At 37.8% G+C, this 27,785-nt stretch overlaps 2 protein-coding genes across 2 annotated transcripts in view; both read right to left on the bottom strand.

Moving 5' to 3' along the window:
- lamb4 (laminin, beta 4) overlaps window positions 1-9,429 on the bottom strand; it is a 29,300-nt gene extending 19,871 nt beyond the window's left edge. The window contains exons 1-7 of the mRNA XM_059335501.1: window positions 9,408-9,429; window positions 6,941-7,116; window positions 4,572-4,707; window positions 3,249-3,322; window positions 2,959-3,147; window positions 1,610-1,673; window positions 166-380 (exon numbers count right to left, since the gene is read on the bottom strand). Coding sequence (XP_059191484.1) covers window positions 166-380; window positions 1,610-1,673; window positions 2,959-3,147; window positions 3,249-3,322; window positions 4,572-4,707; window positions 6,941-7,116; window positions 9,408-9,429 — 876 coding nt within the window. The remainder of the gene's footprint in view (window positions 1-165; window positions 381-1,609; window positions 1,674-2,958; window positions 3,148-3,248; window positions 3,323-4,571; window positions 4,708-6,940; window positions 7,117-9,407) is intronic.
- A 14,779-nt stretch (window positions 9,430-24,208) lies between these two features.
- On the bottom strand, window positions 24,209-25,793 carry chst6 (carbohydrate sulfotransferase 6). Its single transcript, XM_059335498.1, has one exon. It carries the CDS (start codon window positions 25,730-25,732, stop codon window positions 24,539-24,541), a length of 1,194 nt encoding a protein of 397 aa, XP_059191481.1. The 5' UTR covers window positions 25,733-25,793; the 3' UTR covers window positions 24,209-24,538.
- Window positions 25,794-27,785: the final 1,992 nt, after the last annotated feature.

Below are 27,785 nucleotides of genomic sequence, written 5' to 3'. Positions count from 1 at the left end.
AACCAGTCCAGAACTAATCAGAACAGTCAAGACTTGATCACAACCAGTCCAGAAATGATCAGAACCAGTCCATAACTGATCAGAACCAGTCCAGAATGGATCAGAACTAATCCAGACCTGATCAGAACCAGTCCAGACCTCATCAGAACCACATCTGCTCCATACCATGCCAGTCTGGGTGAAGACGTCCCCTCGTCCTCCGTCTACAGGGGTACACTGGCTGGCGTGCCCGTTACAGAAGCAGCTGCCTCGGACCACCATGTTGTAAAGGGCGTAGTAATATTTGTCCTGAGGGTTCCGGCGTCTGCGACCCAGCAGAGTGTCGCCCAGCGTGAAGAGACGAGTGAAGTTTATACGAATATTCGTCAAGGTGATCAGATCTGAGGACGGTTTGAAAAAAAGTTTTATGTTATCTTTCTGTCGAAAAATATTTTACTATAATCAGTGGTGGAATGCAACTAAGTACATTTACTCAAGTACTGTACTTAAGTACAATTTTGTGGTACTTGTATACTTGTTTCCATATTTGCAACTTTATACTTCTACTTTAATACATTTTAGAGGCAAATATTGTACTTTTTACTCCACAACATTTAGCTGACAGTACTACGAGTACGAGTAACGAGTACTTTTACTTTTGATACTTTAAGTACATTTTGATGCTGATACTTTTCTACTTTTACTTCAGTAAGTTTTGAATGCAGGACTTTTACTTGTAGTGGAGTAATTTCACAGTGTGGTATTAGTACTTTTACTGAAGTAAGATATCTGAATACTTCTTCCACCACTGACAATAATAATACAATAATATATGGAGATAACAGCTAACAGTCAATCAGAGTGCAGTATCAACATTTTAAATGATGATGTCATAGGCTTCAAAGGGCAGTGCAAGAAAAAAGGGATCAACCACCAAAAGATCACATATGTAACAAAACAAACGGATGGAGATTGACTAGATCTGCGTGCTTTTTGTCAGTGGGAGAAAAATATTCATCATCATCATCATCATCATCATCATCATCATCATCATCATGTGTGAAGGACAGATCCTGAAGGTCCTTCATCCTGCTGCAATTTACTCCCCCTTTTTTTACCGTTTACTTGCATTTTCCTTTCAAGTGTTTTAGCAATTGTTTACTCTTTACCTATGTATTTATTATATATGTTTTGTTTTTTATTATTTATAATGTTTTTATTATATCTTGCCTCTTTTTATTGCTGATGTAAAACTGTGGGACTGAAGGATTATCCCATTTTAAACAATATTTTTTAATTAAGTTTTAAAATCTGCATTAAAACATGTAGTTTGTGTCCTCTGTTGACAACTGGACCAGTGGATTTTTAATACACACTTATCTTTTTTTATTAACGTTTACATAACAAGCTGCGTGTAACTGCTGAGACGAGCATCTGAAACCAGTTAACACTCAACAAAGTCTGCTGTTAATTCTGCCAAGAAACCACACTTGCTGTCAACAGTTTTAATTCAGTATTTTAAGCTTGCTAACTTGTCTGGATGTTGTGGGCAGAATGAATATATTCCCTATATGCATATATTGTACTTTGGGCTATAAGAGTCTATTCTCTGCTGCCATTGTTGACTTACCTTGGATATTCGGTGCATATGGATTTTCTATGTCAAAGATAGGATCCAGAGCTTTCAGCACCACCTGGTGGATAAACAAAATAAAACACATTAAAAGGCCCTAAACACCCAACCATACACCCACACAGGTGTCATCTGGCTGATTAGACCTCTGCTCAGGACTGTGTGATCGTGCATTGGCTGTAATAAGTGCTTTGTTTTACCTGTTAGGGCAGTACAAATTACACCTGTGTCATACTTATTGATACATGGAGATTTGTGACTTCATAAAATCAAAGCTCTGGCCCCTCTTTGACCTGAGCAGAGGTCTAATCAGTCAGAATAAGTGGAAACACGAAACTGTGGGTGTTCAGGGCCTTTAAACAGACATTTGCTAGAAATAAATGTTTCACACATGAAGCTAACCTGTAATTTAATGTTTAAATAGTTTTATTTTATTTAGATCAGTCTTTATTTTAATCATACCTTTTACTTTATTCTAAACTGTGAATATTGTTACTCATTAAAACCACAGATATATAATCTTACACTGCGTTTTGTGTGTGTGTGTGTGTGTGTGTGTGTGTGTGTGCGTGGTTTTAGACACGGCCCCGCTTATATTGTATAGAATTGATCTGGTTTATCAGCAGTTTGAAGTGTTTCAGTTGGCATCAAACATCCTTTGTTTTTAAAAAAAATGCAATAATAGCTCTGGGTTGACTACTAGAATATCCAACTTCATCTGACCCATTGCTGTTCTGTATGTTTGATATTCTTTCATATAAATAAGGATTTTAAATGGGAGAAAACCTTGTCTGCCTTTAGGTCTCTAACATGCCTGCTGAGGAGGGTGAGACTGCCGCCATGTGGTGAATAGGGAGAACTACCAGCAACCATCAGGGGAAGTTATTTATACAGTAATGGAAAAAAATATTAGACCACCCTTGTTTTCTTCACTTTCTTGTTCATATAATGCCTGGTACAACTAAAGGTACATTTGTTTGGACAAATAAAATGATAACAAAAACAGCTCATAATAGTTTAATTTAAGAGCCATTTTCCTTGCTTTTCTTGATAATGATTTTGGTTATTATCAACAAAACCTGGCTACATATCAGCTCTAAAATTGAACTATTATAAGCTATTTTTGTTGTTATCATTATATTTGTCCAAACAAATGTACCTTTAGTTGTACCAGGCATTAAATGAACAAGAAATTGAAGAAAAATGTTGTCTAATATTTTACTTCCTGTACTTCAGATATATGAGGATGGTGCCGCTTTGTGGTGCACAGGTTTCATTTAGAGTTTGCTGTGGAAGCTGTTTCAGAACTGCACCCTGATTTGAATGTGTAGCATCTCCATCCTTACCTCTCCGTCAGTGGACGGGTCTGGTCCGGAGTACCTGCTGTCACAGACAACGTCGTCAATACTGTCGGCCGGCTGATCAGATACTGAAGGGAAATGAAGTGAACAATCTTCTGCAAAGTAGCGAAAAACTTTCCAACTTCGTCCGAAATCCTTCGATCTCTCCACCAACATGGCCGCCGGACGAAAACTCTAAGTAGTAAATAACATCACAGAATGATTTATATGTATGTGGTGATCATCAATAATTGATCTGAACAGATTTCTAGAAGTCGTGACGGAACGTGTTTTACCTTGAAGGTGAGGACCAGGTGACTGAACTGGAACACGGTCTCCAGATCCAGTCTGATGCTCACCTGATGGACTCCTGCAGATCACACAGAAGAATGAAAAGGTGATACACAGGTGATACACTGGTGATAGACAGGTGACAGTGTTCCTGTCTGCTGTCTGTATCTGGACCTGGTGTGGTTCAGTGTGTATCTGGGCCTGTTATGTCTGTATCAGGGCACACTCTTAAAAAATGTGTTAATATCATCACAAATTGTGTCAATTTACAACACATTAAGGTGTTTTCATAAGGACCACACATTGTGTTACTTTTAACACAACTCCTGTGTTGAGATTTTAACACATGGTTTCTGTTTGATTTTTTACACATTGCATGTCAAAATGATTTGCAATACATGAAATAATAAAAAAAGTTGGTAACGCTTTATATTAAGGTCCTTGTAATACCATTAATTAACAAGTAATAAGGCCCTTGTAAGTCCTTACAAGATGCTTATTAATATTATTGTGTGTTTATAAGCTTATATAAGTGTTAATAATGGCATTACAAACACCCATAACCCACCCATTATGTCTTTGCCATGCCTTTATTAATCTTATTTTGTTTGCTTATTGATATTAAAATATACTTTATTGCTCATCTATTATAAGTTAGCTATAAGTTAACTATGCTGTTTGCAACTACCGGATCTAAAGCAAGAACAATGCCTTATTACTTGTTAATTAATGGTTATTAAGGACCTTATTATAAAACGTTGCCAAAAAGTTTATTACTATAACCACTGACATGTGGGGGCATTCATGTGAATTTTCCCAGTCAGAAGGTCATTTTTCTGATCATTCTGACACCACATGAATAGAGCATGTGTCCAATCATTTAGATCAAACAACACACCATTTTTAGAAAATAACACAACATGTGTCTGCCTGATAATAACACAAAAATGTGTCAGCCAACAACACATTTGTATTAAGAGTGCATAGTGTGGTTCTGTGTGTATCAGGGCATGGTGTGGTTCTGTGTGTATCAGGGCATGGTGTGGTTCTGTCTGTAAAGGTGATACACAGGTGACAGTGTGTGTTCCCATCTGCTCCATGTAGCAGGGCCTGGTGTGGTTCTGGTTCTGGTACTGCTTGTATCAAGGCCTAACATGGTTCTGTGTGAATCAGGCCTGGTGTGGTTCTGTCTGTAACTGGGCCTGGTAGGTTTCTGTTAGAGTAACAGCTCTTATTTTGTAAATCCCCAGATACTTCCTGCTGTGACTGTGATTTCAGTATTTTTGTTAGTTTGATGGTTCTTTACCTTCATGATGTTTGAAACTCACCGTTGTCAGACTGCCACCACTTCAGTTTTCTCTCGGGGTCAAAAGTCGTGATGACGTTCTCAATGCTGTGGCTGTTCGGGTTGTTATATTGATTGTATGGCAGGCGAGAGTCACATGTGAAACATTTCTGCTCCTCCTGATGGATGAAGACAAAAAAACAAACTGATCAATAATTAATATCATCCATATGACCATGTTTCCTTGTACCAACACACTGACACCGTAATATCCTATATAAATCTTTGCACAGACAATGTAAGCATGACAAAGCAAATCAAAGTGTTCCCTAACCAGAAACTATGGTTCAACAGCAATGTGTGGGTGCTGCTTAGAGCCTGGCACGCAACACTCAGCTCAGGGGACAGGAAGGTTTACAGCAGAGCCAGATACAGATGCTAAACACAAATACAAACAGCACATTGAGGACAGTTTCAGGGAAAACAACCCATGCAACATGTGGCAAGCATCAGAAACATCACGGATTATAGCTGCAACCACCACTGCACAAGAGAGTGACCAACAGCTTTTCCAGGTCAAGTGGGCTCTCCAGAACCTCAACAGCAACAATGCAGCTGGGACGGGTTATACACAATATATTGTATCGCAATACTCACCATATCACAAAATGCTTAAAATCACAATAATATCGTATCGTGACTCAAGTATTGGGATAACAATAACAAAACAACGAAACCACGCCACACTGAGCTGTGCATTATATTTAAATTTGTTTTTTATTTTTGCTTTTTATATGTTCATATTTGTATCCTGTGTTTACATTTTCAAGTTCCAAAACAGTTCATTGAGCATATTTGTGGTTTTTATTGTAGTAAATAGTATCATTTTTCAACTCAGATTTCATGACTTTGGGGCTCAATATGTTGATAAAGTAGGTTAAAGTGAGAAAAATAATTGCCAAAAGTATTAAAAAACAGCCAAAATAGGCTCAGAACCCAGAGGGTTAAAGCAGTCACCCACCCAAAACCCCATAGAGACTGTGTCTGTCCCCTGCCCACCTAAAGCTAAGTTATTTAAACCAGCTTTTAACAGGGGTGGAGCTATCAATAACCTTGAAACTTCAACTGCAGTTAAACAACAACAACACAAAATATTCAAATGTGGAATCTTAAACATCAGATCTCTATCATCTTAAGCTTTATTAGTAACTAAGTTAATATTAGATTGTATTATTGACTTATTTTGTCTTACTGAAACCTGGCTGCATGATGAAGAACATGTTAGCCTTAATGAATCTACTCCTCCTAGTTCTAGCTGCTGAGGGGAAAATTTGTGTCAGAGATGTAAACGGTCTGCACTTTTTCCTATAAGTAAGATGACAGAGTTAGTCCTGATATCCTCATGATGAAATCGACTGTACATCCACATTTTAAAGTTGACATTTACAACATTTTCTTCCTGAGTGGGCATGCCCCCAGAACACCCTGAGGGAGCTTGATTTGCATATTCACCCTTTTAACCCTTGATTAGTTTGCACCACTGGAGAAAAGTAAAGAAAAAAACAACAAAGAACAGAACAGTAAAGAAGAAACTTTTTTTATCTTCTCATAAAGAAGAACAGAATAAATAGGAATAAAGAGAATCCAGGAGGGGAAAAAAGAAAGAAGGAAAAATGCGGTAATGAGGAGAAGTGATTCCTCGGGGTGGAAAGAACAGCGTCAGATAATAAAGTGACAGATCAGAACATGTTTCAGTATGAAAGCCCGAGTATGAGCCAGAAACACATCAATCACCTAGAGAGAGAAGAAAAAAAGCAGAGAGAACACAGAGTTCAGCTCTACTTTATGTAGGTACAAACTACTACGATATACATACTTTTTCATTTAATAACCAGAAACAGAGAGAAAGGGTTTAATAAGCAACATGGTCTCACAGGAATCCGTGAAATCAAATTTCCGTGAAACTGACACAGATTTCGCTAAAATGCAAGTTAATGACAGGCATATCCCGTGGCTATTCCAACATACAGTGATTATGTACATTCACTGAGTGAATATTTAGAAAATAAAACATAAATTTTGCGCTAGAAATGTGATCAAAATCCATTTTTATGGATAAACTAAGTCAAAATATTGATTTTTTCACTAAAAATGAGAGAACTGTCCGCCATGTTTTTGGTTCTGACCGCCGGGACCTTGAAAGTCACGTGACTTGGACACAAACCAGTAGGAAAAAATATTCATGGCATAGCTACGGGTCATTAACTTGCATTGTAGCGAAATCCGTGTCAGTTTCACGGAAATTTGAGTGATTCCGTGGCTATTCGACGGATTCCTGTGAGACCAGGTTCTTAATAAGGTATTGATCTTCTCTAAAGAGAAACCCTCCCATGTTATAAGGTGACCTCTGACCTCCAGGTATCCGATGATGCAGTAGTTCTGCGGTCCATCCAGACCACAAGTCGAAGAGGCCGACAGCTGAGCCGCTCGACCCACCATCAGGTCACCAAGCTGGGGGTTACAGGAGCCACCACGACACTGCTCCTGGGGGCCCTGGAGGTCCTGCAGCTGAGCTGTTGGAAGACAGACTGCAACAAAAAAAAAAGGTTGTTGAAGATTTAACAAATCACCAGTGGTGGAAAAAGTATTCAGATCCCTTACTTCAGTAAAAGTACTAATACCATACTGTGAAATGACTCTACTACAAGTAAAAGTCCTGCATTCAAAACTTACTGAAGTAAAAGTACAAAAGTATCAGCATCAAAATTTACTTAAAGTATCAAAAGTAAAAGTACTCGTTATGCAGAATGAACCCACTCAGATTGTTTTATATATTCCAAATCTATTATTACATTATTTGTATTGATGCTTTTATGTATGCAATGTTTTAATTTTTATAAAGACAGGGCTCATTTAATTACTCAATATATTGTTATAATATTTAATTTAAAATGTCCAATCACTTTAAATTGATCATGTCTTTTATGTTAAATCTCAACCTGCAAAGTAACTAAAGCTGTCAGCTAAATGTAGTGGAGTTAAAAGTACAAAATTTGCCTCAAAATGTAGTGAAGTAGAAGTATAAAGTTACATAAAATGGAAATTGGAAAAATGGAAAAGTAAAGTACAAGTAGCTCAAAATTGTACTCAAGTACAGTACTTGAGTAAATGTACTTAGTTACTTTCCACAAATGCTTTCTGCAAATCAGATTTAACTACAAAAACCCCATCTAGAGAATCGACAAGAGAATATTTAGTGATGAAACTCAGTGTATGTTATATCAAGAAGACGTATATTTTCTCTCATTCATTCACAATTCTCCCTCTTATTCACCCCTCCTGTTTCTGCTTATCTGCTGGCCGTTAACTGTCTTTACCAAACAGTTTTTGCCACATTATCATCAGCTAAACACGTCACTGCGGTCTTATTTTAAAAACTGCTGTCCTTTCTGCTACTGAAAAATGGCAAAAATCTCCTTTAGTTTCTGTGATAGTAGCAATCAGTTTATTTTGCAATCAACTTTTTACTGGCACCATTTCCGTAATTGAGACGTGAAATAACAGCAAGCATGACACTTCATGCATGACACTTATCAGATGGTACAACAACATAGCAAAACAAACCTGTCTGATCAGGTTGACAGAAGGTACAGTACGGGTTAGGAATGGCTTTAGTAAAGTATCTTCTATGAGGTGTCCAATATGTCCTGTGGCATATGTTGAAGTGAATGAACTGGTGGTTGGGGTTCTTGGAGCAATGAAAAATGTTATCCCAGACTGATCCCAATCAATTGTGTTCTCCTCAATATTCAGATCCCTTTTCCAATTCTTTGCTATTGGGAGTTCACCTGTGGATGATTGCATTAATTTTGTGTAAATCAAAGATACTAGTCCTCTTATGGGATAATCAAAAATCTATTTGATGACTGGATGTGCTTCCAGATCTCTTCCCCAAGGTGTTCTATAACATTTCAGTGCTGATCACAAACACAGATAAAAGTAAAAGAACGTCCTGGGGATATCAAAAGTTGTTCTGAGGTCTTCAAAGCTCAGGAGACCATTTTCACTGAATAACTGGTCTAACGTAAGTATACGTTTTTCACTCCATTGTTTGGTTTATCCGTGATCACTTAATAAGTTACTGTAAGGAAAGTCCATGCAGGTTATATATGCATAACTAGTGGTGGTGTTTTGGTTTCAGTTTACCCTTCTGATTTCACTGTATCTGTATTTTTGTCATAGTTGACTCAGCATTCCATTCACATTATCCTACTCATAATATTGACTATTTTAGGCTACATAATCGTATTCTGCAACTGCTTATATTAATTGTATCTTCCTAATTAGTATTTTCATTGCTTTTGCAATTGCTTCATATTTGTTGTATTCTGCTATGAATACATATGCATTGCTTATGCACTCATATCAGTTATATTCTGTAAAGTAGCATCACTTTGCATTCTTGCAAATAAATACGTATTTTTTCTTGTTTGTTGTTATTGTTATTGTTATTGTTGTTGTTGTTGTTGTTGTTGTTTTTAAAAAAATATGCTATAATTCATTGTCTAAATTTACATTTGAGCATACTAATGCATCAATATGTGTGTCAAATGTTAGGTTTATGTATAAATGTCAGTTTGAGAGAGATTTTGTGGGTAATTTACAAGCAACACCAGTGGCATATGATTTTCGTTGATTATTTTTAAATTCACTTTAAATAATTTAACTGACCTGTTATCAAATTCTACATCCTCAACATATATCACCTAAATGGCTGGACCTCATTTTGCTCTGGTGTTCAGAAATCACAATGTCAGTCATAGCATCACTGTCAATGACTTTTGAAGTGAAGTGTCCGAGATAACCATCATAAACTCACCTATGAGGAAGATGAAGAGCATGTTGTGCTGAGACTCTGGTCCCTGCTGGACTCTGGTTTCCAGTGGACTCTGGTCTCTGCTGGACTCTGGTTTCCAGTGGACTCTGGTCTCTGCTGGACTCTGGTTTCCAGTGGACTCTGGTCTCTGCTGGACTCTGGTTTCCAGTGGACTCTGGTCTCTGCTGGACTCTGGTTTCTAGTGGATTCTGGTCTCTGGTGGATCCCAATTATGAGCAGTTAAATACAATGACTTAAACTATATATAAAACTGTGATCTTTGACATTGAAAGTGTCTGTGTGTTAAACGGTGTGTGTGTGCGTGTGTGTCTGTGTGTCTGTGTATGTCTGTGTGTGTCTGTGTGTGTGTAACTGGGTGAGATCTACAGTGACTGACAGGAATTCCCTTCTGGCAAATATCATGAAACCGCATTAATTTGCAGACAGACTGAACGTCACTTTGCTAATGTCATAGTGGTTTAAGTTCAGTTGTGGAAAAAGATATTTTTTTATTTTCTGTTCATAGAAATAGATATTCAATTAGGACATTAAATCACTCATTAGTACATGCATTAAATAACCAAACTGATCAATACATGCATTAATAACTGAACTGACCTCCAGACCTTAGTCACACGGACCAAAGACCCCCAGACCCTCAAGACCTGCAGACCCTAAAGACCTCCAGACCTAAAGACCTCCAGACCTAAAGACCTCCAGACCTTAGTCATCCAGACTAAAGATCTCCAGACCCTAAAGACCTCCAGACCTTAAGACCTCCAAAGTTAAAGAACTTCAGACACTAAAGACCTCCAGACCTTAGTCATCTGGAATAAGGACCTCCAGACCCTAAAGACCTCCAAACCTAAAGAACTTCAGACCTAAAGACCTAAAGACTTCCAGACCCTAAAGACCTCCAGACCTAAAGAACTTAAGACCTAAAGACCTAAAGACCTAAAGAACTTAAGAACGTAAGACCTAAAGACCTAAATAACTTAAGACCTAAAGACCTAAAGACCTCCAGACCTACATGCCTAAAGATCTGCAGACCTAAGGGTCGTCCACACCAAGAACAATAACTATAAATATTTTTAAAATGGTTCTAACTGAAGTGAATGTGGGAGTCTACACAACAACTATAGGGGAAGGATACAATCTAAATTAAGTGCTTTGTATCTGACATTTCTGACTGTGTCCTTTATGGAAGTTAACTGATGCTATTTACAAAACACGGTAATGCAGAAGACGAGGGACACTTGAGACTCCGACACAGCTGCAGCGTGTAGTGGATGTTTAACAGAACTAATGTTCGTCTGTGTGTCATCAGGCTCTTGAAATATCTCCATGTGTGTCCTTTTTGTAAAAGTCCTGTTCTGCCCATAACTTTGTGCCTTGTTGCTGTATAAATAAAGGTTATTATTATTTTTTTAATATCTCACATACCTACAATGAGGCAGAATTACAGGATATATTTGGGGTTAATGAATACATCTGACACAAATCAGACCTGGACCACTGTCCTCACATATGTCTCTGTGTGTGGTTTTCCAGCTGCACATCAGCTCAGAGGAAAGAGCTCCAGGGGGTCATAAAGGTTGCCCAGAAAATCTGCCCTCTCCCCTCTGTGGAAGAAATTTACAGTGCCTGTTGCCCTAAAAGAGCACAAAATATAGTGCATGACTTGACACACCCGGGACACAAGACAGTTTAACTGCTGCTATCAGGCAGACGGCTCAGGACTCTCGGAGCGAAGACAAATAGACTCAAAAACAGTTTTTACCCATCAGCCATCAAGGCTTTAAATGATGCCCATTCACATATGCCATGAGGGTCTTGTGCAAATGTAGATGTTTGAATGTGTTCTTTCTTTATCTTTGTTTATTTGTTTATTGTTTATCTTCCTCTGATTCTATATTCCTATTATTCATTCATTTTGCATTTATTCTTTTTTAATCTTGCACTGACAATAATGCACTTAACTTTGTTGTACATGTGACAATGGCAATAGATATTCTATTCTGTTTTATTCTATTCTATTCTATTCTATTCTATTCTATTCTATTCTATTATTTATATTCCATTCTATTCTATTTAATACTATAATATTCTATTCTATACTATTCTTTTCTATTCAATACTATAATATTCTATTCTAGTCTATTATTTCTATTCTATTCCATTCTATAATATTCTATTCTATTCAATACTACAATATTCCATTCCATTCCATTCTATTCTATTCTATTCTATTCTATTCTATTCTATTCTAATCTTTTCTATTCTATTCTATTATATGCTGTTCTAGTCTATTCTATTCTATTCTATTCTATTCTATTCTATTCTATACCACCACCACAGGAGTCAACTACAGACCCTGGAGGGACTGGTGATCTTTAACAGGAATGTTTGTGTCTCAGCGGTAATTGTGTGGATTTACTTAAACTCAGATAATTGCACTGCACCTGCAAGTCAGGTGAGCAGTGTAAAAAAAACAACTCACTGAGGAGAAAAGTCTTTGTTGGTAAACCTCTGACTTACACATTTATATACCAGGTAAGATAAAATAAGAATAATAAGAACAAGAAACATCTTGAGTGAGTGTTAATTAGTGGTGAAAGAAGTATTCAGATCCCTTACGTAAGTAAAAACACACTAATACCACACTGTGAAATGACTCCACTCCAAGTAAAAGTCCTGCTTTCAAAACTTACTTAAGTAAAAGTAGAAAAGTATCAGCATCAACATGTACTCGTTATACAGAATGGACCCACTCAAATTGTTTTTTATGTTCCAAATATCTTATTACATTATTTGTATTAATGCTTTTATGTAAGCAGTGTTTTAATTTTGAAAAGATAGGGCTCATTTAACTACTTAATATACTTTTGTTAAGATTGATTTAAAAAAAAAAAAGTCTAATCACTTTAAATGTATGATATTTTTATGTTAAATCTCGACCTGAACTAAAGCTGTCAGCTAAATGTAGTGGAGTAAAAAGTACAATATTTGCCTCAAAATGGTGTGGAGTAGAAGTATAAAGTTACATAAAATGGAAATACTCAAGTAAAGTACCCTCAAACTTGTACTTAAGTACAGTATTTGAGTAAATGTACTTAGTTACTTTCCGCCACTGGTGTTAACTGAAAAAGGTTTAATCTTTGGAAACAGACACCATCAAATATAAAATTCAAAATGATACGACAGTCATTCATCCAGAAAAAAAGAAGATAACAACTAATTTACTAATAAAGATCACACCAATTTAGATTTGAGTTCAGGTCAAAAGTTTAACGCATATTGAGGATGGAGAGCCGATGATGATTTAAGAGGAGAGGATCGAGGTCCTGTGTGAAAGGATGAGGGTCAAAACATGGAAGGATGAGGGTGAGAGGAAAAAGTGATAGATATCTCCCTTCTAAGGAAGATATCAAGCTCCAACAACCAATAGTTGTTTCAAACCAAGCTCTTGAACAAGTAGACACCTTCAAATATCTCAGAAGTCAAATCAGCAGTGACTTGTACTCAGTTAAAGAAGTGAAATGTCGTATTGTGATAGCTAAAGCAGCATTGACCAAGCTGATCCCATTTGGAAAAATAAAGCTATCACAACCAAGACAAAGATACGGTTGATGAAGGCCGTTGTGATATCAACTATGACATGTGGTCGTGAATCATGGACGTTGGATGAAGATGAGTGAATGCTTTCGAAATGAAGTGCTTTAGAAAGATCTTACTAATGCCGTAGGCAGCACACTAGACTAATGAAAATGTACAACAAGTGGAAACCATCTAGCTTTACTCTCCACCGTCAAACAAAGAAAACTGAGACGGTTTGGACACATCAATTGTAATGGTGATGAATTGAACTTGGCTCATACTATATTACATGGCAGAGTTCCTGGAAAACAAGGAAGAGGAAGACCTAGAAAGAACTGGCTCTCAGATATTGCAAGTTGGAAAAATATGACACAGTAAAATGCAACAAGAACTGCAGAAGATCGATCAGATGGAAAGAACTGGTGAAAAACATCAAAGTGCACCTACGGCCACTTGGCTACGGATTATGATGATGATGATGATCTCCCTTGGGCTATTTCAACACCATCCTTTATCTACTGTTAGCCTGAAGCCATTGTTCCATTGGGACGACCCCCACCTACTCACACTACATACATGACACAGATACTATTGTACAGATTGTGTTACCTCTGCACTACACCTGAGCTCCAACATGTAGACTACCTGAGAATAAGTGTTGTTTCTGTCAACTGATTTCTACCTTACCTGAGAAATTATGTTCTAGTAAAGAAGTTGGGGGAAAGATCATGTGCTGAGATGTGTTGGTGGAATATATAAAAGTCTTGTCAACTAGGGTTTCAGATTATTTTCACTTCCTCCAAACAATGTAAAGGATTTACAGACTTTAAACAGTTAACTTTAGATTATAATGTATGCAATTTTGACTGTAAGATGTGTGAGACATAAAATAAGCGTGCAAGTCAGTAATCAACCAAGACAGCTTCATCTCTTCCAGAGGTTGTATTTAACTGCATATTTGAGGTTTTTTTATTCTATAAAATGTCAATTTCAGTTCACTTGAGCTCCACAACACAAGTAGTATTATTTCACAGCTTTTCTGTCCGTCTCTTGCAGTGGTGGAAGAAGTATTCAGAGCCCTTACTTAAATAAAAGTACTAATACCACACTGTGAAATTACTCCACTACAAGTAAAAATCCTGCATTCAAAACTTACTGAAGTAGAAGTACAGAAGTATCAGCATCAAAATGTAAAGTATCAAATGTAAAAGTACTTGTTATGCAGAATAGTCTACTCAGATTGTTTTATATATTCTAAATATATTATTAAAATATATTGATCCTAATTGTGTTGTCTAACTCAGCTGATGCATGCAGTAAAGAATCCATTCAACAATAATCCTATAAACCTAGCAATATTGTGCAGATGTATATTCATGCATAAAGTAGCTTACAGCTCCCACCTCACTAAAACGAATCACAGCTCAGTCTATCAGGTTAGATTTTACAGTAAAAAGTTTCTGTTCGATAAAGAGCAACACCTCAAACACGTCAAATAATGATTATAACTCTTTATCATAAATATAATATAACTATTTCTCAGTCACTCTGCATGCATTTTATAAACCACCATGAGGTCTTTTCACAAATGGTTTTACTTCTCCATTTGAAGGAAGTAATGACCACCAGCGCGTTCTGTGCTAAAAAAGAGAGTGAATGTATGCCTACCTGCTGCAGCTGCCACACTCAAAGTATGAACACATCTGGGCAGGTAACAGCACAACTCAGAAAAAACCGTAGCCGCAGGCAGAGAGAGAGAGAGAGAGAGAGAGAGAGAGAGAGAGAGAGGGATTATCTTTGTGAATAGAAGCAATGCTGTGTGATTCAACTATTAATACTACTATGTAATACTTTGACTCTCAATGAATCCCTCACCTTGCCAAGACCTGATCCACTATAATAATAAAATGCCTATAAAAAGTATTCACCACCCCCGTGGATGTTTCCCCCTTTTGTTGCTTTTACACATGAAATCATGGTTGATATAATTTGGCTTTTTGACAAGAATTTGCAAAAAAAAACCCTTCTTTAATATCAAAGTGAAACCAAATTTTTACAAAACAATCAATCAAATCAAAATCAAAATTACTTTATTCATCCCTGAGGGGAAATTCAGTTAGTCTGGTAGAATCTCTGTTAGAATGAGACAGCCTGATGGCTGTAGGAGCGAAGGATCTTTTCTATATCTCCGTCCTGCAACGGAGAGAGAGGAGCCGTCCACTGCTGTTTTTTGGGTCCATAAAGGTTTTGTGTAGCGGATGATCTGGGTATTTCAAGATGGCCTGGAACATCTTGACAGTGCCATCTTGACAGTACAATGTCAATTAATTCAAACTATATAAGCAGGGGTGCATTAACATTACTGGAGGCCCCTGGGCTACAGAACTTTATGAGGCCCCCCATTCCCAAGTGGTTGACACACTATATTTTGCCTATAAAAACGCGATACAAGGTCATCTTTGGCTCTGTGCCATTTATTTGTACCACTGTATGTACCAATGTATACTATTAACTATAGGGGTGTTTCCATTACAGTCGAATACCCAGAATGAGGCAGGTCTCACTTGCCGAAACGCCCCTAATTTGAATATGAGCCGTCCAGAGATGTCGTTTTACCGGACTTTTTTTGGCCCTGTCAAAGAGCAGGGCCGTTTTTCTCCCCTGCAAAAAGCCTGGTTACTGATTGGATAGAACGCTAAGCAGGATGTGATGTAGTATTCGACGCCACAACAACACGCGCCATTTCTAAAAGCCGGCGAAGTAGCGAGTACTCACAAGCGACAACAAACAAAAGCCCCTTTCATAGTGTGGTCCTGCAAGTGTCCGGCTTTATTGCTGGAAAGATCTGTGCCAGCTCTTCGCCTTAGGGCGTTCATAGTGATCCCACAAAGGCGTGATTTTCTGCCCTTTCATGGTGCAGTCTGGCGTCGCGGAACGAGGTGCACAGTAGCACAGTGCTAATAAGCTAACAGTTAGCTCTGTAGCAGTACAGTGTGTATGTGCTGCTGCTGCAGGAGGTGTTCACTTGGCTATCTCTGTTTGTTTACAACAAGCATCGGACTCTCTGTGCGCAGTTAGCGATGCCGGTTAATTCACGATCAGCGGAGGACACTGTGTACAGTTAGCATGCCCCTTTGTTTATGATCAGCAGCAACGATGTGCATAATCAGCCATGCTGGTTTGTTTATGATCAGTGGTAGACACTGTGCATAATGAGCCATGCTGGTTTGTTTAGTCATGGTCGAAATTGTTGCTAAGCGATTACGCGACGGTCGAAAACCATACGTCATCTCCGGAGACTGGTAAATCCCTCTGGGGCCTTTTTTGTAATGGAGACACACTGAGTGAGCGGACATTTGAGAGAACGTGTCCTGAGACTTACCCAGCGGCCACTCTTCCCCCTAAAGGAAACACGGCTTATGTGGATTTCACTTTTCTAAATGAGCCATCCGTCGGATAGTTTTCTGTCGTTAATACAGCTGAAAAAGTCTTTGACCTTAGGCAAGGACTCGGATAATAATTTATTTTGTTTAATTCTCTTCCCTTTCTGAGTGCCACTTAGGTGTGAATGCTTCATTGTTGCTAACTATTAGGCAATATCTTGTTGTCTTGCCTGCGGCTTTGTGTGCTGTCTACTAAGCTGCGTGTTGGATATATATGGTGTGATTTTGTTACCTTGTATCAACATGAAAGATATGGGAGGAGGGTGCGTTAAGATTGAATGTTCATTAGCCTACATAATTATTCTCAATTTTTAGATGCCCCCCCATGATTGAGGCCCTGGGGCTGAAGCCCAGGTAAGCCCGTTTATTATTCGCCCCTGTATATAAGTTAAAGTAAATGGTTGCATATATATTCATCCCCTTGAAAGTAACTGACCTAATTCAACAAAGTTCCAGCTAGTTGATGCCAGCAGTGTCACAGTTAGTGAAATGGAGATCAACTGAGTACAGTTGATGTGTTTCAAGAGATTACAGTATAAAAACATTTGTGTCTGGTAGGTGCAGTCTCTGGTTTATCAGGATTCCTGATACAACTGCAACATGAATACAAAAGAACACTCCTAGAAACTCAGAGAAAAGATCATTGAAAAGCATAAGCCAGGAGATGGCTACAAAAAAATTTCAACTCACTGGACATCCCACAGTAAATTCATTATTAAGAAATGGAAAGAGTATTGCACTTTTTAAAATCTGCCTAGAGCTGGCTGACCTCACAATCTGAGTGACTGGATGTTTAAGGCACTAACAGTAGGTTGTAGAGGTAAATTTGGTGTGCTTGATTTTCCCATTGCATAAATCCATTGAAGTAAGTTTGGTAGCTTTAGGACCTGTCCTTATTAAAGCTAGTAGGGTTAGAGTCAGGGTTAGGATCTGTCAGGCACACAATTATTACTATTACCCTTATTATCATATAAATATTTATGGTTAGAATACTTCTTATATGTTAAGGGTTGTAAATTGAATTGTGTAACCATGTTGGGGTTGTTTAGTAATAATTTATGTATTTATGTAAGGCATAGAAAGGCGTATCTCAGGTTAGAATTAGGGCTAAATTTAGGATTATTTGGTTAGGATGTTTGAGTTATCTCGATGACTCCCCCTGCTTTGGTTCAGGTTGATTTTATCCAGTTTTCAAGGTTCAGTTATTCTGATATTTGTCCGGTGTTGATTGTTGCTGTTCTGCTTGAGACCCGTTGCTACTGTTGTATTAGGATGTTACCGGTCTGAGGTGTATTCTGGTTTGTTCATCACATCAATTTTCCTGTATTGTATTGGTTTTAATGAAGCTTCTATGTGGACTTAATCCAGATTGTGAGACACATCCTCAGTAGTGGACCCCAGGACCACAGGGTGTTTCACCTCAGGGCGACCCAGCCAAGGTTGATCAGGTCTTGGGGTGTGTCTCAAGCCAACTGAGTTGTTATTTTGTTTTATTATATTTTCTTTCATTTGATTATTTATTCAGTTTTATATTTCCTTTATATTCTTTTATTATTTCATAATCGTATTATATTAATTGTATAATTATATGATTTTATTTTATTATTAATTATATTTTACATTGTATTTGGTTTTATATTTTCTTTTATTATTTTTTTTTATTTCTCTTATTGCCTCTGGAGCACCAAAGCATGACTTCTTCATGACATCCAGACTAGAAAACAAAGCAGCGTGGAGCCCTACTGTAAATTTACCTCTAAACTTCTGGCTGTAAACTCCATGAGGCCAGTTTCAGTTAAGATGATGATATACCAAGTGAAACTGGAGACAAGCTCAAAGGAATTTCTATAAAAATACAGAACTGGATGTAACCCTCTTATATGTTATATTTGCAACCTTTGTTCACATTTGCAACATTTAAAATTCTTCATTGAGCATGATCATGATTTGGAAGAGAAAAAAGGTTTTAGTTTGGGTTCAAAATGTTGATCCAGTAAGTCAGGATGAAATAATTATTATCAGGTCATATAGGTGAGGTTGTGCTGAAAAAATATACCAACATGGCATTTAAACATTTTTTAAAGTGGTGTATACAGGCAGGATAAAAAGGATTCAAAAATGGATAAAATAGCCAAAGACTTCGTTGTGTTAAAGATTACAATGCCCTCTAAAATATCCCAACAGGGATATTTTAGAGGTGAATTGTGCCCTCTGCTGGTTACAGTTTGTATTGTACGTGCAACGTTCCAGAGGCAGAGTTTGAAGTGATATCTCACCTGTAATGCTCCATAGAGGGATACTGCAGAGGCGGATTATGGTCTCATGTGGTTAAGTTTGTATTTGCAGAGTTCAGTCCTCTTGGGATTTCAGGAGGTTGATTGTGGCTTGCTTTTATATGTCAAAACAGTGGATTTAACAAAGCATTTTACAATAACTGAATATATTCTGGAAGGTGATTTGTGCTTGTAATTGTTCTCATTACATTTCCAAGAATGTGGTTTTTATGTGTCTGCCTCCCCAGCCCCATTATCAGCAGCTTCATCAGTTTCAGTCATGAGTCTATATGAAAAACAAGGAAGTAGAATCTCGGCCAAGTCTCCCTCATAAAAGAGATTGCAATCTCAAGGGACTTCCTGGTAAAATAAAGGTAAAATAAAAATAAAATTAACTGTTCACAAGCTTTTAATACCTATAATTATTTATTTCATACATATTTAAAAATGTCTGAAATTTGGAAGAACTTTGTCCAATTTGTTGAAAGCAGCACTTAATGCAACTTTAAAGTACAAATAATTTACAGGACAAATTGTTTTTTTTTTCATATATATACATTATTTATTTTAAAGTAACAAAGTCTCTTTTTGTAGCGTGCACATTAAGTTACTTTTGTACAGTCTGTTCATATTTTTCTTTCTTTTGAGCTCACCAGTGTCTGAGATTCCACACTCCTGAATAATAATTCTTGCTGTTTGCTAGACAAAAGGGTGAAACCTGAGCAGTGTCAGGGAGGAGCTTCTTTCATTGTTTAGAAACGTTTGTTGTTTCTTGATTTACATTATATTAAGTATTTTCATTCTTTGTTAATGTTCACTTAAGTTAAACATTTGTTGGAGTAAGGATTTTGTTCTGATTGTTATTTATAGTTTAATTGGTAATGTTTGGTTGTTAGGTTTCCCCTGTGTATCAAATCTGGGTTGATCAGCCAGTATCTATAGGATCCCTTTGTTTGTTCTGTTAGGTCAGTTGTTGGTTGTGTTTATTGTGTTAAGTTCTGTTTAGTTGACCTCTTTCACATGCCCAGAACTTTAATTTCTTTACTAAAATATTTAATTTGCTAATTTTTGGGGCAAATAAAACCATCTATTTTTTAAACTTACCTGCGACTCCTCATGTCTAACTGCTTGGTCCCTCACACACACACACACACACACACACACACACGAGATAGCCAAGATCTATTGTTGCATAATGTGCAGTGTGGGGCAATTTGCTTGTTTTTTTGTTGGTAAACTATAAATCTATAAATGTGAGAGGGAAACTTTTGAAGTTTGAAGTTTTTTTTTATTTTGCATAATAATAAGATAAAAAAGAAAAGGATAGAGAAATAACAACAAAAGGAAGGTGCAAGGTAACGGCAAGAAACCCAAAAGGGCTTATACAGGCCTCTACCTATATAAAAATTCCCAAGTTAAATTAAAAACAAGTAACTATGAAATAGAAAAAATAATTACCATAAAAATAAAGCTAAATTATATTAAAAAGTAAAATAAAACAAAAGTGTAGAAATGTGTGTGTGTGTGTGTGTGTGTGTGTGCATGCGTCTGTGTATGTGTGTGTGTACTACTTGGTGACCTGAGCAATCAGAGAAGACACTAAACTGCTCTTGTATGAGTTAAGAGAGGAACACTGTATTGAACTATTAAATTGATCATTCTAAAGTATTGTACCCTGTTGTCTGTATTTTAAGGAAAATTGACCAAAGGTAGTACAATAGTGAAGAGGGTGAAGTCTTGTCAATTGTCTAGTATTGTACTTATGTACGGGAAAGAAGTGTGAATTGTGAAAGAAGTGTCTATGAAAGGGGAAAGACAATATTTTCGGAAGATACCCATTTAATTAGCTCATTCTAATCAGTATAAACATACAATAAATATTTAGTGATGCTTAAATTCTATTGTATACAATTAACTAGACTCAGCCAGCATATGGCCTTGTCTTCCTAAAAACATTGTGAAAAAACTAAATTTAAGTTAAAGGCAACAGAATAAAAATAGCCACAGGTTAAATGTAAATATTTATTGCAGTCATTAGTACCATAATGTTTCTGCTTCCCTAAAACTCACCGACATTGTCGACCGACCTCACACAAAGTAAAACATACAGTTTCATATTTCTCACATTGCATAGGGACACATGTTTTTAACTCTTCAGGCACTTTGTGAAATCAGTGGCAACATTTTCTAAAAAATTTGATAAATTCCAAATTAAATCTTCTTAATTTCTCTCCATATGGAAATGGATCGGGACATCAAAACATTGGCATTTACATATCTACACATACAAGTTCAGACTGCTGTCCTGCTGGGGTAAAAGCATCACAGTGCAGAAATTAAAGTAATTTGACTTCACTTGTGATGATTAAAGGAGCAAAATCCCCATGAGGATCTATATCTAACACAGTTAGTGCAATGTTCTTTTCAACTTTGTCTTTCAAATTTTAGGGCTGATAGACTGATTTATTAATGCAAAGCGTGGACTATCTGGCAGGGCAGCACACATTGTAACATTCTGTCCACTCTGCACAGAGAAAGAACACAGTGTACTGTTTTTTCTCCCCATATATGTTCCATATGTCTCATGCATAAAGAGAGTACAGCAGCAGACCCTCCTCTTCAGTGATATTAACTCTTAACTGACCCTTTCAAACAAGTAGAGATGACTGTACTGTGTTAAATCTTAATATTTTAGCTGGTGCAAATCTCCACAAAGCATTTCTTATGGAATATAATGTGTTAACTGATCAGGCACCTATTGAGCTATAACCTAAAGAACTTGTGCAGGAATGCTTTCCCTACAATGTGTCTGGTGAAGCCAAACAGCAACCAATACTTCAAAATGTTAAAGTTACAAAATAATGCTCAGAACATTCTGGTATTTTGAGATGAGTTGCTATTTGAAAACCCTAGTGATGGTGATTTTTTTTGTTTTGTTAAAATGCTCAATTCTCCCTTTTCCTTGAGAAATCATTAGTCACATTTTACTTGTTCAAGTCCTGTTCTTCTTCATGCCAGCTGCTTTGTGGCTCCATCTGTCAGGTTATATTTTCCCATTTCTTTTTATGAAAACAGCTGCCTGCTGCTGCTGCTGCTGCTGGGAACAAGGTTGGTGAGGGGCCGGCTGGAAAACTTAAAAACGATAAAAGAAACGCTGTAAAGCGAGTCAGTGTCAATCTGAATTATTGTTGAAGATATTGATTAGTTTAGCTTCAAGTTTATACAATTGATGTTTAAATATGTAAGAGTAAACCTCACATCCACATTGATGTCTTGTATACTAACTGACAAGACAAGACAAGTTGTGTCCTATAATGCAAAACAGAAAATCTTTATTTTGGGAGTGATGTGCATCTGGGACACAGCTGAGGGGAAGATATTGTTTTAGTCAAAACACTTCTGGTGCACATAAAAAACTGAATAAAAATCAATGCTCACGTTCATGTTTAAGGGAATGTCCTGCACTGTGATGCTTTGACCTTTCTTTCTACTTAAAAAGATTATTAAATATATCTTCACAGAGCACACTAGAATCTAAACACTAACTACAAACAGTAGTACATTTTGCTCGTTAATTTGGCTCTTAGGATGTAAATCAATATGATTTAACATTCTAGTAAATGCTTTGATCCTTAATCATTATAAAACATACTAAACCAAAACACTAGTCATTTAGTGTGTCAGTGTATTCATTAATCAACCAATAACAACGGAACAATTCCTGTAAACAAACATGCATAAAGAAAAGGGGAGCAGATTCACAGTTAGCTGGTTTTTCATAAACACCTAATGTATAACATATGACTGCTTTTAAAACTAATCCACGCTAAGTAAGCGACTGCATTGTAAGATATATTAGGCAACTTTACACATGACAAGTGTCAAGTGACAGCAAAAAAGTAATGTTTGCCATTAAGGATAATGGGATGATGGTTCAAACAGTAATTTTGACCACAGTTCCCAACAGTGGCCGTACAAAAGATCTGTAATTGACCGTTTGCGAAAGCTCTGCTCCCTTAGTTACTGTTGCTATGCCCGCCAAGCTTCCAGGACCCTTTGAAAGATAAGAAGTTAAACTCTAGTTTCACACCACTTCATTAATTGAAAACATAACATGGCCATTTATATTAGTAGTTAATGTGAAATTTTGATATAATGTTTGCCAAAAGCCGGCCGATATGGGATTCAGTGATCCTAGCTATTAGCACTGTACAGCCCTGTATTATGTTGAGCTACTAGTACCATTGCTAGCTAGCTTAGCGTGTTACTTTACAGACGGTGTCATTAACATACGTTTATTGGACTAGTTCTACACTAGTAGTGGTAAGAATACTAGTTGACAGGAACCATAACTGTTAAATTCGGTTTGGGTTGTCTTATCTAACAGCTAGACAAACGTTAGTAAGCTAATTTTTGCTAGCTAGCATTTTAATGCCTGGTACAACTAAAGGTACATTTGTTTGGACCAATATAATGATAACAACAAAAATAGCTCATAAGAGTTTGATTTAAGAGCTGATACCTAGCCATTTTCCATGGTTTTCTTGATAATGATTTTGGTTATTATGAAGGACACCATGGAAAATATTTGTCCAAACAAATGTACCTTTAGTTGTACCAGGTATTAAAATGAACAAGAAATTGAAGAAAAACGGTGGTCTAATAATTTTTTCCATGACTGTTTGTGTGTCTTTTGATCTTCGAGATATTAAGTTAGGGGCGGGCTCTCCCACACGGTTTAATCTACAGCCAGCAAGCTCTTTCTGAGTTTTGGAAAAGGGGAAAACACGACTCCTCCTGCTAAACTCTTAGGGTACCTGGTGTCAGATTTACAAATCCTGTATGCACCGTTTCACCTTGTTACTCAGAGCTCAAAGCTTGACGGACCTTCTTCTCTTAGTAACGGTCGCTAAGGTATGATTGGACAAGGAACGTTCGGGGGAGGAGTTTTGCGAACGGTCAATTATTTTAAGGGAAAGAGAAGTATCTACAGTCATAGCTGTAGACCTACTTAGAAAATAGAGTGTATTTTTGCCTGGTGCAAGTCTAGCCTTGTTGAAATCAAGGTTTTTCTGGCTAAAAATTCAAGTCTGCATCCATAACAATTACAAACATCCTGTCTTATTGGTTCCACTGGCCTAAGGTTGGCCTTTTCTCCTCTTTGGATACGTCACAGTGATCTCCTGTTAGAATAGATCAGGCCTTTGGGGTTAGGGTTATCCTACACTGGACGTAGTTTCAAATGGAGTCAGTTGTTCTCTTGTACACACAAGACCGATGGCAGCAGCTCCACAAACTATTAGGAGTCTCTAATATCAGAGTGCAGCACTGCAGAATATTCTCTGACTCAGAAACCTGGGCCCAGATTAGCTTTGTACAGGAAAGAGCACACTCACGATCACCATAAATAAAGCTACACAATTCAAAAACTGTGCATACAAACAGGAAAAGCTAGTTTAGAAGTGTACAGCCTTTGTGTTTTGTCCAGAACTTGGTAAATATTTGTTCTACTCCTTCTGTTTCCAGCCCAATTATTTGCATTTGTGGCCATACAAATTAAGAGTTATTTGTGGCTGGTTCACAATTACAATGTAATGCTAGCTCTAGCATCATTTGAAAAGAGCTGTAAGTACAGGGTTGGGCCAATTCAGGTTGTACAATTGTTCCATAATGCTTAAACTTCAGACATCAGGCCAGTTCCCTCAGCTGTGTGGTAGCCCTCTTTAGATCAGCACTTATATAAACCCTATAAAGAATATAGACTCCAATCCAATGCAGTCTCATAATGTCTTTGTCATTGAAATACTGGAGTATTGTAATTTTAACTTTTACTAGGAACCTCTGTTTTAGCTGGCAACCAGCTGAACTGATATGGTTCCCGTGGCACTAGTAGATCTAAGTCAAGTCTCTTTTGTTCTTTTTCATTGCTAACTGTCCTGTACCCCAGCATTGACATGGCCCCTTTACACACTTCCTGAATACGTTTGACCTTATTATGTGGCAGCATGGTACGCCAAGCCTGGGAGACATCGGCAGCGTTTCGTGAAGTGATTTTGAAAGCCTCTTTCCTTGTTCCTTTGCCTTTCCCGTGAGTCACCCTGTAGATCCATTCCTCCAGCTGCGCGGTCATCTCCAGACCTACAAAGTCATACATGGCAGTTATCTCCTCAAGTGGGTTGCGTGCCACGTCCTCATAGCGCACCATTTTGTAACGCCCTTTAAGAAACGGAGGGGGCTTCAGGATAGCCCTCTCATTAATGCGTACGTGGCTACGGCAGATCTCCTGCATGACTTGATACTGCACCTCGGCAGCTGGAATGCTTCTCTGCTCCAAAACAATGGCATTATCACCCACAAAGGCTTTGGCCGACTCTTCTCTAGATCGCACTACGGCCCGAGGGTCTCGGACCAGGTGGATGATGCGGACATCTAAGCTTGGGTCCTGCAGGAGTGGGTAGAGGGATTCCAGCTCAAAGAATCTGACTTCTTTTAGTACCACGTGACTATAAGTGCCACAGGCCTCCTCTGCCCTCTGCAGGCCCCTTGTATCACATGTCTGGAAGCACCGAGTCTGGTTGCTGAACTGGTTGCGTTGTGTGAGAGGACAGGCCGGCGGTGAGCACAGGGCTCTGCTATGACTCCACATAAACAAGGAGGAGACATTGTGGTGCTCCGGCAGGTAGGCCTCCATCACAGACAAGTCACACTGAAACACACTCCTTAATAAATCCCTCACCGCCATCCGAAGCGCCCGTGCACCAGGTTTCTGCAGTTTGGTCCACACATGCCAAGCAGGCTCCATGAGATAGAAGACAGATGGGTGCTGACTGAACACCTGGCCCACAAAGGATGAGCCCGATCGCCACGACGACAGCAGCAGAACATGGACTTTTCCATTGGAGGGGGCGGAGCAGGGACTGAGCTGGACGTACCAGCCGCAGAACAGCACCACTGCTGCCCCCTGCAGGATCACCAGGAAAATCATGGTGCTAAGGTTCACTCTGCAACGCGGCATGATGGCTGATGATCACTATCAGTCTCTGGTGCTTGAGTTGGATCTTTTTCTTTTGGTCCTCTGTGAAGCTGTGTTGCCTCGGCTGCAGAAGAAGACAGAACTGGGGATTAATGATTAATGAATTGAAGTAGAGAGAGAGAGAGAGAGAGAGAGAGAGAGAGAGAGAGAGAGAGAGAGAGAGAGAGAGAGAGAGAGAGAGAGAGAGACACAGAAAGAAAAAGAGAAACAATAAAAATCTTCCATGCAAATCCGTATATATTCAAATTAATTACACCGTAATAAAACTGGCGTGACAGTTGAGCCAAATGCAATCCAAGCAATGCCAAAGCTGGGACAGAATGGCTACTTTGATCCAACTTCATGCAAATATCCTATGACAACCAGGGGATGACACACTATAGGACAGGGATGATGCACTTGCAGGTCACTGCTGGGTCCCCAGGTTGATGCCTAACAATCGGTCTGGCTCTTTGTCTCCTGAGCCGGCAGTATTTGCATTAAAGCCATGCATCGGACAGCAAAAAAAAGTATACACTTCAACTATTGTCAACAATATCTTAACATTCTTACCAGATGTGTCTTTTCAAATATGTAATACAGTGTGTACCTTCCTTAACACACTCACACACAAAATCACCACAGGAAAGGATATACTGTTTCTAAGCCTATAACAGTGTCAGATGTTATATAAAAAAATCCACGTCAGATGTTAATGTCAGTTAAGGGCTTGAGTTTCAGGAAATGGAAGGGAATTCACAAGAAAAGACACAAGACAAAGGGAGAGGTGACTCAGCATACTGTACTGTAGGTGTCACATGGGCACCTAAAGTTTTAAATGACAAACTGGAGACGCCAGAGTGAAACTGTATTTATGAGACATAGTCAGATTAAACAAATATATAATTTACCATAATTAAAGAGAGCTCATCCTCCTTAGTGAGATAATGTGAGATTATATGTTATATGAACATGAATGGAATCCCTTCAAAAGTAAAAGAAAATTATTTTATTTAATTCTTTTTGGAAATTTCAACTGTATCCCACAGTCTTCATCAGCAGATGGAGTTTGCATTATCCTGTACTTGTATTAGTTATTTATGACTATACTGACTGCTCTGCTACCTGTGTTCTTTCCATGATAAAATAGTTTGCAATAGCCTTCAAATGCCTGTGATACAATTAAATTGACCATATTATTATATAATATATAATAATTAGATGATATTTTGAACAACTGAACAATATTCAAACACCAGGGTATTCCGTTGGCACAGTAGAGTGCATCCTGTTAAGGCTTAGTCCTTGTAAGTCCTTGGCTTAATATTTAACTCCACCTTTATGTTCGACATTGAGAAAGTCATTCACAACTTAATTTCCCTGTTTGGACTACTGCAACTCCTTGGATACCAAGATTGATCAGTTGTCCCTGTCCCGCCTGCATCCAGTCCAGAAGGCTCAGCCAGGCTCCTGACAGGTACCTGGAAGAGAGACCATATTATGCCTATTCTGGCCTCTCTTGACTGGCTACCAGTCTAGTTCAGGATTGATTTCTAGCTTCTGTTCTTTGTCTATAAAGCCCTAAATGGGCTGGTCCCCTCCTATATCACAGATCGTTTCACATTCTTTTTGCAACTTTGAGCACAAAATCCAGTATTCGTCAGAAAGAATTTGTCACTGGTAGGGGGGCATTAATTGCTATGCCAACAGCAAGAAGATCGACTTGGTGTCTGTCTGCAACCATATGCAGTCATGGAAAAAATTATTAGACCATTGTTTTCTTAAATTTCTTGTTAATTTTAACACCAGGGACAACTAAAGGTACATTTGTTTGGACAAATATAATGATAACAACAAAAATAACCTTTCTTGATAATGATTTTGGTTATTATCAAGAAAACCATGGAAATGTCTAGATATCAGCTCTTAAATTAAACTCGTATGAGCTATTTTTGTTGTTATCATTATATTTGTCCAAACAAATGTACCTTTAGTTGTACCAGGCATTAAAATGAACATGAAATTGAAGAAAGCAATGGTGGTCTAATCATTTTTT

Source organism: Centropristis striata, chromosome 6 (genome assembly GCF_030273125.1).
Source record: "Centropristis striata isolate RG_2023a ecotype Rhode Island chromosome 6, C.striata_1.0, whole genome shotgun sequence".
NCBI classification, from domain to species: Eukaryota; Metazoa; Chordata; class Actinopteri; order Perciformes; family Serranidae; genus Centropristis; species Centropristis striata.
Note: the sequence above shows the minus strand (reverse complement) of the source record. Positions and strands in the feature narration are given on the sequence as shown.

Excerpts from the sequence above, each read along its gene's own strand:
- chst6 (XM_059335498.1), bottom strand. The coding sequence starts at position 25,732 with ATGCCGCGTTGCAGAGTGAACCTTAGCACCATGATTTTCCTGGTGATC.